Genomic DNA, 10204 nt, shown 5'->3' on the forward strand with positions numbered 1-10204 from the left:
TTTCCAATTGTCCACAGAAGTCATTTAATTAGTAAAGACTCAACAGATTCAATTACAAAGAGGAGGAGCTTATTTTTACTATTAGTCCTGAAGGAAATCAGTGAGCCTGTATTTTATTTAGAGGTTTCAGAGTAAATGGGGCTGAGCTCGAAAGCATGCCACACTTTTCAGACGGTCAGCTACTTTGTGTTGGTTTTTAAACCAACGCCGCCAACATACACTGAAGTTTACCTTTGTAAGGCGACAAAACGGGGGAAACCTTCATGGGGTGTGAATACTTCTGCAAGGGCCTGACCTACGAAATGTGTGAAGCAGACACCAGCCACTGTATTAATGAAATTTACACATGCAGGGCTTTGATTCTGACATAAAGTACTTTTTTTTTTTTTTTTTTTGGACTCATTATTGCTAAACCGGTCTGAAAAACCACAAAGAGACTTTTTTTTTAAGTTAAGAATGCCGAGTCCTTCCGGCTGATTGGGATTTTATTACACTTTGAATTGGCATACACACAATTTCACATTACATTCGGTTCATCAAAACTAGATCAAACACGCTGAGCACAGTCGGCATAGTAACTCTGAACTGAATTAAATACATCTATATCTGGAGGCAAGAGGAGCCCAAATAAAGCTGTTTTCGCGCGTTCTGCTTAATGGTGAAGCCCTCAGAGTTTCACCCATCTGACATGGAGCACAGCGCTCTAAACTTCATTAATACAATGGCTTGAAGGAGAGTCGCTCCACTGAGCTGAATGAGATGCGGCTAGAACGCGATTACTCACTGATGTTTCCAGAGGTAATAAGAACAAAACGAGGTGATGATACCATGCAGGTTTTTTCCTCCTGGAGCCTCAACACGACTGAAGAACACCAACCGAGGTGGGCGTGTGGTTTGTTGCTCCTCTACGGCTGCTCCACTGCAGTTCTCAGCAGCCCCTCTGGATCCGACAGGGCGCAGTAGAGCGTGTACCCCAGCTCGTCCACTTCCTGTTCGGTGAGCTCGCATAATAAGTTAACCTTAGGGCTGAGGGCGCACGGCAGCCTCCCGGCCTCTAGGTGGCCCACCAGCGCTCGCAGCAGCTGGAGGAAGCGGTCGGCCAGCGCGTCGCGCGTCCAGTCGCCCACCTTCTCGCTCAGCAGCAGGATGGTGTTGGTGAGCTGGCTGGAGTTGAGGCGGTGCAGGGCGGGGTTGAGCTTGCACGCCGCCTTGGCCACCTTCAGGCAGGCGCACCGGCAGCCCCCGTCCTCCTGATCCAGCGCCCTGAGCCGCGCCGTCTCCGCCACGCGGAAGCTCTGCCGCCACAGGTTCTCGTTGCGCTCGGCGGCCAGCCGGTGCGGTTTGGCAATCAGCGAGGTCCCGTCCTCCATCACCAGCAGAGGCAGGAAGTCCACGTACAGCCTCCGGTCCGTCTCGTACTGGACCTCCAGGGTCAGCGTCTCGGAGGGGACCACGGGGCGGATGACGTAGTCCAGCACGCTCCCTATAGCGGGCCAGTTGATGGAGCCGGCGACGAGCTTGTCGAAGACCTCCAGGACCGATTTGGGGGAGAGGTAACCGCCGACCATGCAGCGGTCCCAGTAGCTGTTGCCCCGCGGGAAGTACTCCAGGTTCTCCCTGCGGACGAGCCAGAAACCCGGGACGTTCATGATGGTGTCCTCCCCGGGAATGGACGACCACAGATTCTTTTCCAAGATGAGAGGTACCATCAGCTGGGCGTGGTCCGCCGTCACCACCTAGAAAGCGGAACGGGAGGAAGTCGATTTGTATCGCAGGTCTCTGATCAACCGATAAAAGGCCAGCAGCGTGTGGAGGAGCTCACCTGGAGGTCGTCGTAGAGACTGCCGCTGAGGTACATCTCTCTGAGCGGCATGTCGGGCAGCTTGGCGTGGAGAAAGACTCGGAGCTCTGCGCAGATGTCCAGCGCCGCCCGCCTGGCCGTGGCCTGCTCCTCGGCGGGGATGTTGACCCGGGTTTGGTAGAAGTCCCACAGGCTTTCCTGCAGGGAGAGACGCATCCGGGCCCGCGTCAGGCTGGACTGGGCGGCGCCGCTTCCTCCCAGCGCGGAGCGACCCACAGCCCTCCGCAGGCAGTCTGGGGAGACGAGGGAGAGACTGCTGTTAGAAGTGTTGCCGAATTTTAAGAGCCAACCTTGACTAGAGGAGGAGGAGGAGGAAATATCTTTTTAAACACGGGGCCTTGCAAAACTAGTCAAACGCCTTGAACCTTTTCACATTATTTTAATTTGCATTCACAAATGTCAACATAGTTTAACCAATCATCATCTGAAAAGGTTAAAATTCACTGACACCTCTAAATAAAATCCACTCAATTAGTGATTGGAGCCCACCTTAGTTCACTGGAGTACGAACACAACTATTCAAACCAATAGCAGAGGGAAGGAGCGGCCGTCCGACTCCACTGACAGGCAGAGCATCATTCATAAAAGCAGCCAAGCTTTAACTCTGGAGGAGTTGCAGAGACTCACGGCTCAGGTGGGGGGGATCCGTTGACAGGACAACTATTAGTCCGCAAATCCGACTTTTGCTTTAAGTAGCAGGGCGGAAGCTGCTGTTGACACAAAGCCCTAAGCTGTCCTGTCGACAGTGGGCCATAAGTCAGGTAGGGGACACTGCAGACCTATCGCTGCACTCCACAATAAAACACGGTGGTGGAGGTGTCATGCTTTTCAGTAAGAAGCTCATGTGCTCCTTTATGTTTGCCAACTACATAAACTCCACAATGCTGGCTGGCTGTAAAGCAACATAATGCAAAAAAAGGTTCAAAGGGTAGGAATAATTTTGCAAAGCACTATGTCTTGTCATCAAGAGCAATGCTAGATCTAAGAGTAATAAATCAGAAGCTGAGCTACTCTACGGGGGATCTTGTTTCCATAAAGCTAAAAGGATCTGGACATTACTGCTACAGGGAGAGCAGGAAGATCCAAACCCACTGAAAAGAAAGAGTAACAATCCTCCGAGAAAGCTGTCTGTCAACAGATAAAGAAAAACAAAGACACACGTGGCTGAACGTTTTAACAAAGCCCAGAAAAAGCAAACATCTAACAATGGGCAGGAATGCTGCCGGCGTAAATCTGCCTCACCTGGTTCAAAAGAACGTGAGGACGTGGGCAGAGACTGGAGGGACCTGCTAACCGTGGACTTCATGTCGTGGTTGAGGGTCCGCGGTGACGAGCCCACCCAGGCGGGCTCCTCCCAGCTCCTCTTTCCTGTCTGCTGCATCTTGGTGGGGCTGGTGGGGGCACTTATGGTCCGGTCGTACATCTGCACAGACGGGAGAGCGCGCTACGTGGGAAAGGCTTCAGGAGAGGGAAGGTTTCCCCTCATGTGTGGGCGAAAGAGATCAACGACGGTCCGGGGTCATCCCACTTACTCGTTTGACGGCTAGTGTTGCGATGCCGAGCATGGCCGCCCCGCCCACCCCCAGCACCAGCTTGGCATTGGAAAGCATGAAGTCGATAGCGGTTCCGATGCCGTTGTCATCTTTTTTCCCTTTACGGTCTCCGTTCACCCCGGCCATCCTGCCACTGAAAACAGACAGACCCCGTGGAGGACTTTATTGTTCTGTTGTCAAGATTTTACATCAACCAACACGGTTGGACAGTCAGAATCTAACACACACACACACACACACACACACACACACACACACACACACACACACACAAGGAAAAAACACAACCCCACCTGAGAGATGCAGCTCACGACGACCCCTCTTGACCCGCCTCCAGGTGTTCCCCGAGCCTACATAAGCCCGCCCAGCCTGCTGCTGAGAAAGAACTGGCCCCTCCTCAGCGCTTCCTCCTTGTCTTCAGGCACAGTCAGGTCCTGGCAGCGCCGAAACTCGCGAGCCACGGCCCGGCGGTAGTAGTTCCGGTCGGTGTACTGAAGGTGACGCCCAGCGCGGAGCAGCGCCCTGTACAGCTCCAGCACGGCACCGCGAGACCAGCTGCCCATCAGGGATCCCACATGGATAGGGCGACGACCCTAGACGCTGGGTGAAAGGACAGTGGAGGTCAGACGGTGACGCGAAGCTACCCCGTCATTACGACGACGGCCATCCAGCGTCATGGAGCCGTCGGGGCCGGATGACCCAGAGACTCATCAGGGAGGACCTGAGCAGCGTCTGTCAAATAAGTAACAATCCAAGTAATCTGCATAGACAAACCAATCGAAACAGTTTAGTCATAGATTGAGTTTTACGTCACAAAGAGGAATGACAAGATCTTTAGAAAGCTTTCCTGCTCCCTACCAGCGCGAAACGCACATAAACTAGTTCAGTCCCCACTGATGACCTATAAAACGGTGTCTCATTACCGAGGCATCACACAAGAGGAACGGCATTGTGGGTAAAACAATGCTTCTCTCAGGTCTGTCCCAACCCTTTTCGTTGAAAAAAACCCCATAACAACAACTCACTGACGGCGCGGGTTACAGACGGAAACTCCTGAAAACTCCAGGAAGTGCTGCTGAGATCTTTGTTCTGCAGGGGATGAACATCGTTTCACCATAAACCAGAGACGACCAGGAGCTTCTCGCAAACATTTCACAGAAAATAATAATCAGAAAAGTTGTCCTAAAATCAATCTGGGATACTCGGAAAGAACAATAGAAATATGTGAATATAGCAGCTGCAGTTTTTCTATGAAAACCACTGAAATGCACTCAAACCGTAACGGCCCCGGCGCAGATCCGCTGCGCAAGACTCCACTGCTGAAAGAAAACAGGCTGAAGCTCGTTTAGATTAGATTAGGTTAATTTTATTATCCCAAAGGAAATTTGATTTGGGTTAAGACTCTGGCTGCTACATAGTACAAACTATGCGTCACACTGCATTCACACATTAACCACTACTATACAAATTCCACTATAAGACAATAAATAGATACATAAAGAGGCATGTTACGTTACATTCACAATAAAAAATAAAAATAATGTATAAAAACCCTTCTTTAAAAAAATTGTTATAAGAGATAATGAATTCATAAAAAAAAGCATGTCAGTTTAGTTTAAATGTTGAATACCATTGCCTATTCCACAATTTCACAATTTACTGCTTGATGCTGTTTATTGCTTTAATGCAAAGCGGACCAAATGAGTTCTTATTCTTTAAACTTGTAGTTTAAAGTTTCCTGTGGAACATTCGGGCGAGTCGAGGCTGGGAAAGCTTGGAGACCGATGTGGAGTCTGGTCTGATGAGTCTAAAACTGAACCCTCTGGATGTCGTTGCACACAGAATGTTTGGAGAGGTAACGGAGCGGCGTGTCCCCCGAAAAACAACCTTACCGACGGAGAAGGTTGGAGGACGGAAATAGGGCCGCACGATAGATTGTTAATATATGTTTGCAACATCAGTGTGTTCCATAATCAATCGGAGTCTGACGGCAGCAGACGGTCACACAGGACACACGTGACGGGGCCCAAAATCGTAAAGGTCACAGACTTTAGGAACCATAGACGAGAGAAAGAGAGGAGTCGACATGAAAGCCAGATATCAACACTGACATCTATAATTACAATTATTATCGCCCTCACATGACTCTGTCATTTATGGAGCCCCAGTGGGACTTGCATGGTTTTCCATGGTTTTACTGGCAGACTTCCTGTAACTGAAGAGAACCGAGAGACGAAACAACCTTTCAACTAGGCGCCGACCCTGAGCACAGCAACATAAACCTGTTGGAATGACCCCCTCAGTCGTCTGACTTTAATCCAATTTTAAAAAAAGAAAAGAAAGAAATCTACTTATAGCTGAAGACCAGAGGGCAAAGAAGACAAAAGCCAGAACCTGCAACTTCTGAAAACAGTTTGTGTGTACGAGTGAGTCAGAAATCCCACCAGAGCCATGAGTTTGACTAGTTTCTCCCAAAAGGAGACAACCTGTCATCAACAAAACAAGCAACATCTACTGAACGCTATTAAATGTGCTGAATATATGATCCTTGTGCCGTTAAACTTTGTCACACGTATCCTTTTGATGGGATATGTAATTGTGTGTGATTAACTTGGATTGTTATCACCAGCTGCTGTGAATTTCATGCCAACAGCTCCATTAGGAATATATTCACTAATAAAAATATTAACATGTTTACTAAACACTAATAGAATAGCCCTATATTCTGCTACAGGGCTCATAAAACCCAGAGATAAGTGGCCATAGTGAACCAATGTATGAATGAAAGGTAACCGAATCAGCCTGTCTGGATGAAAGGTGGCCATCAGGAACGCCTTTATAAAAACAAATGTAATCAAAAGTTATGAAGCTCTCTTTTCACCCTAGACATGCTCCTCCTTCACGTTTGTAAATCTTCAACTAGTTGCAAAACACGCCTGCCCCCTCAGACCACTGGGAACCATTTCATCACAGCCCAGTTTGGCCCTCCGTCCACCCACCCTCACCATGTTTTGGCACCAGGGGGGGGAAGAAATGTTAATATTCGCCGAGAAAATCCCCCGGTGGCGTTGGGAGGGCAGAAAATGGCTGGTCCGCCAGAAAGTCACACACCTCCCCACTAGCTTATTAGCTTACCGCGGCAAGCAGGCGTGTGGCGCTGACCTTAGTTTAAGCCCGGTTTAAACCGAGGCGGCGCTGGGAAACGGAGCGGAAGGACGCGCGGCGGCAGCGGCGTCTAAAGCAGGCCGGTAAAAAACACAAGTCCACCTACGTGTCAGAAAGTAGGAGTCAGAAAGCTGTCCTCAGCAGGAGGCAGGTCGCTCCCGTAGCCGGGGGTCACATACGGCGGTGACAACAGGAAACACGTCTGTGACAGAAATACTACATCCGGTTTACATGTGCGCGACTTTTTTTTTTTTTTTTTTTTTTTTTTTTTTTTTTTTTTTTTTTTTTTGATGGTTGGACGTTTTTTGTTAGTTTGAACGTGTTTTAAAATTTGTATATAGATACTCGCATATTTACCTCAGTCTTATGTCGGCTGTTGTTTTTTCATAAGTGCTATTTCCTTATTATCCACTTTATAACAATTATAAATAATACTACACTATTATTGTTGCCCCTATACATTTTCAACGTTTTGTTACAACCACAGACTTTAATCTATTTTATCAGGGTTTTATGTAATAGACCAAAACAAAGTAGCAACATTGCGAAGTGAAAGGACGGTGACACATATTTATCTTTAGAAATAAAAATGTGAAAGGTGAGGTGCATAGGCTTCAGAGGTGTCATGTAACAAAGTACAAATACTTCGTTACTGTACTTAAGTACACTTTTTAGGTATCTATACTTTACTCCATTACTTATTTTTCTTCCTACTTCTGACTTCTACTCATTACATTTTCACACAAGTATCTGTACTTTCTATTCCTTACATTTTTAAAACAAACGTTACTCGTTACTCTTGGCTTCAGTTTAAAATTTATAAATATTTATTTCACGTAATGTGCGCCATCCAATGCAGATCATTGGCGCCATCCACACCTAGTGAGAACTAGTGTAACTGGATGAGTCATATAACGCAAACACTCATTGGTTAGCTATTCTATAGCTATTCTCTTTTTATTTTTATTTCTCTCTCTCTCTCTCTCTCTCTCTCTCTCTACACACACACAAACTACATAGAATGTTTTTGCACCAAAGGGTATAGTTTACCTTAGGTATTTGATGGAACTCACACATTTATGTCCTGGCAGTTCTGCAGGCTTGAATACTACCTCTGTTTGGAATTGAATTCCAATAAAGTTTGAGAGAGAACACGCTCCTTGAGTGACTTTGTCTTTGACTAATGGGTTAATGATTATGTTGTGTCTTGGGCCACATGTAAAACTAATCAGTGTTTAAATTAAGCTTTGAATTCATATAGTGGCTTTTTTTTTTAAAGGTTAATTTATACTTTTATACTTTAAGTAGTTTTTGGAGCACATACTTTTTCACTTATACTTGAGCAAAGAGGTCAAGTTGATACTTCAACTTTTACCAGAGTGTTTTTAAACTGCAGTATCTATACTTCTACTTAAGTAGCAAATGTGTGTACTTTTGACACCACTGATAGGCTTATATGCACCCGTTAGCAAAAAGTAGTTTATTCAAATATGTATGCATCACAACCTACTCACTCACTGGAGACAAAACTTTAAAACCAATAGAAATATTATTCAAAAAATCCTTAAAAATCTTTGATCAAAAGCCCCTGTCATTTCATCAGTGTAACATTTTGGAAAAAATATATGCTCAAGTTTGAAAATTGTATCCATTTTAAAAATAGTTGTGTAATTAAAGTTCTGCATGGATTAGCCCCACCTCCACTTTCTACCTACATTAGACCTGGCAGACGTATCTGCACCAGAGCCTCTTCCAGAGGAGACCTAGAGATCCTTCACAGAAGAACAACCTTTGGACAAACTGTTCTATCAGTCAGAGGGGTCACTTCTGGAACAGCCTCCCAACAAACATCAGGGACTGTCCCACTTACTGCACATTTAAAAAGCGCCTTAAACAGTTTCTTAAAAGTTCTCAGTCATGCACTCACTAATTTTATTTTTTGTAATGTCATTGTTTGAACGTGTGTCTATGTATTTTGACTGATTGTATTTTGTGATCTTTTGTTTTATTTTTCCTGCCTCAGGATGACAGATGTAAAGTAGCAACTATGCTATAATCTGGCTCATTTCCAATCTGTACAAGAGTATATGATTGTTCATTAATGTGCACTGTCCTGATTAAATAAATAAATAAAATTAAATACGAGTATACTTATTTCCCATTTGAAAATAGTCACTGTACTTGAAGTTTACTTTTTATAAGCTATATTTCATATAGTAGGGGGAAGTATATTTCACTTATACTGAGAAGTATAAACAAGTCTGAGATTAAATATGTCAATACTAAGATTTAAGCTTATATCAACTTGAAGTATATTACTTTTTGATAGGAGCCAAAATGTTTTTAGGGCTACATTTGCTGCAATTACGGCGTTCCATTTTCCAGTCTTACATTTTTTCTTCAACCTGTATTCAGAATATACTCTGACCATCTCCTTGTCCCAGCCGAAGAAATGCATCTTCACACCATCATGCTGCCACCACTATGTTTCACTGTGAGGAGCGGTTTCCTCCACACAGCCTTTTGCATGCAGACCATTATATTTTAATCTCATCTGACAAGGGTATGTCATTCACATGTTTGATGTGCCTGAAAAATTGAGGGGGGGGGGGGGGAATCATTGTGTTCTGTTCCAAGAATGGACTTTTTTCTCAACCCAGTTTAATACATGCCACATTAGAGTGTAAAACTATTAGTTGTCCTATAAACATTCCTCCCACCTGAGCTGCGGCTCCTGCAGAGTTGCCATGAGCTTCCTGGCTGTTCCTCCAAATTATGCTTTGTTGCCTTAGATTAGATAAAGTCTTTACTTGAAAAACCATGTTTCCTTTTCCTGTACCTTCTAGCTGGGTCTAATCGTCTTAACATTCAATAAGGCATTGTTTTCTGCTGAAAACAACTTGGTTTGAGTAATATTTTCCACCATCCATTGTAATTTGGCTTTAAAAAGCATTAAACATCCAACAATGCAGTTATACAGTTCTTACAATTGAAGTGGACAAGTGTGTGTTTAAAAAAAAAAAAAAAAAAAAAAAAAAAAAAAAAAAAAAAAAAAAAGGAAGACTGATCCCTGCAGAAGGTTTGACTACAGTAAGATAGTGTTTGAATTTAGGTGCTCAGTTGAATCACTACAAACATTTTTTTCCACCAGTGGGGAAAAAAAAAAAAAAAAAATAAAAGTTATTCATTGCTAGATTTGATTTTGTATATAGTGTGCATATATTGAACAAAGGAGAACTTAGCCACTGGTAACATTGCATAAGGATAAAAATGTTCACAATTTTGGTTATTTAAAAGCATTAATAAATTAACCAAAATTTCCTCCATTTTCTTATGAAAATACCTCAAAGTCATTCTGATCTTTTACGACTATTTGCTACAATGAGACATGAGTTTAAGAGCAATCTTTTGAAGGGAAAAAAAAAAAAAAAAAAAAAAAAAAAAAAAAAATGATTTTTAACAGCCAGAAGTAAATCTGACATGTTTGTCTTTGATTGTAATTGGGGAAAAAAAAAAAAAAAAAAAAAAAAAAAAAAAAAAAAAAAAAAAAAACCCTAACAGGGCAATAAAAAGGTTATAATTAAACTTGTTACATGCAATTGACACATAAGAGACATCAATCTGG

At 44.1% G+C, this 10204-nt stretch overlaps 1 protein-coding gene across 4 annotated transcripts; it reads right to left on the reverse strand.

Annotated features, from left to right (window-relative positions):
* Positions 1-6793, reverse strand: mief1 (mitochondrial elongation factor 1). Of its 4 annotated transcripts, none has more exons than XM_036148319.1 (7): positions 6686-6793; positions 3708-4014; positions 3394-3547; positions 3104-3284; positions 2954-2989; positions 1823-2094; positions 1-1736 (listed from the first exon to the last, which is right to left on the reverse strand). In XM_036148319.1, the coding sequence occupies exons 3-7, from the start codon at positions 3538-3540 to the stop codon at positions 906-908; spliced, it is 1467 nt and encodes a 488-aa protein (XP_036004212.1). In that variant the 5' UTR covers positions 3541-3547; positions 3708-4014; positions 6686-6793; the 3' UTR covers positions 1-905. The 4 variants fall into 4 exon arrangements, with proteins under 4 accessions (XP_036004212.1, XP_036004213.1, XP_036004214.1 ...); XM_036148320.1 differs by lacking the exon at positions 6686-6793 and adding an exon at positions 6550-6669; XM_036148321.1 differs by lacking the exon at positions 6686-6793 and adding an exon at positions 6577-6654.
* Between the last annotated feature and the right edge of the window lie 3411 nt (positions 6794-10204).

Source organism: Fundulus heteroclitus, chromosome 16, assembly GCF_011125445.2.
Source record: "Fundulus heteroclitus isolate FHET01 chromosome 16, MU-UCD_Fhet_4.1, whole genome shotgun sequence".
Lineage (NCBI taxonomy): Eukaryota > Metazoa > Chordata > Actinopteri > Cyprinodontiformes > Fundulidae > Fundulus > Fundulus heteroclitus.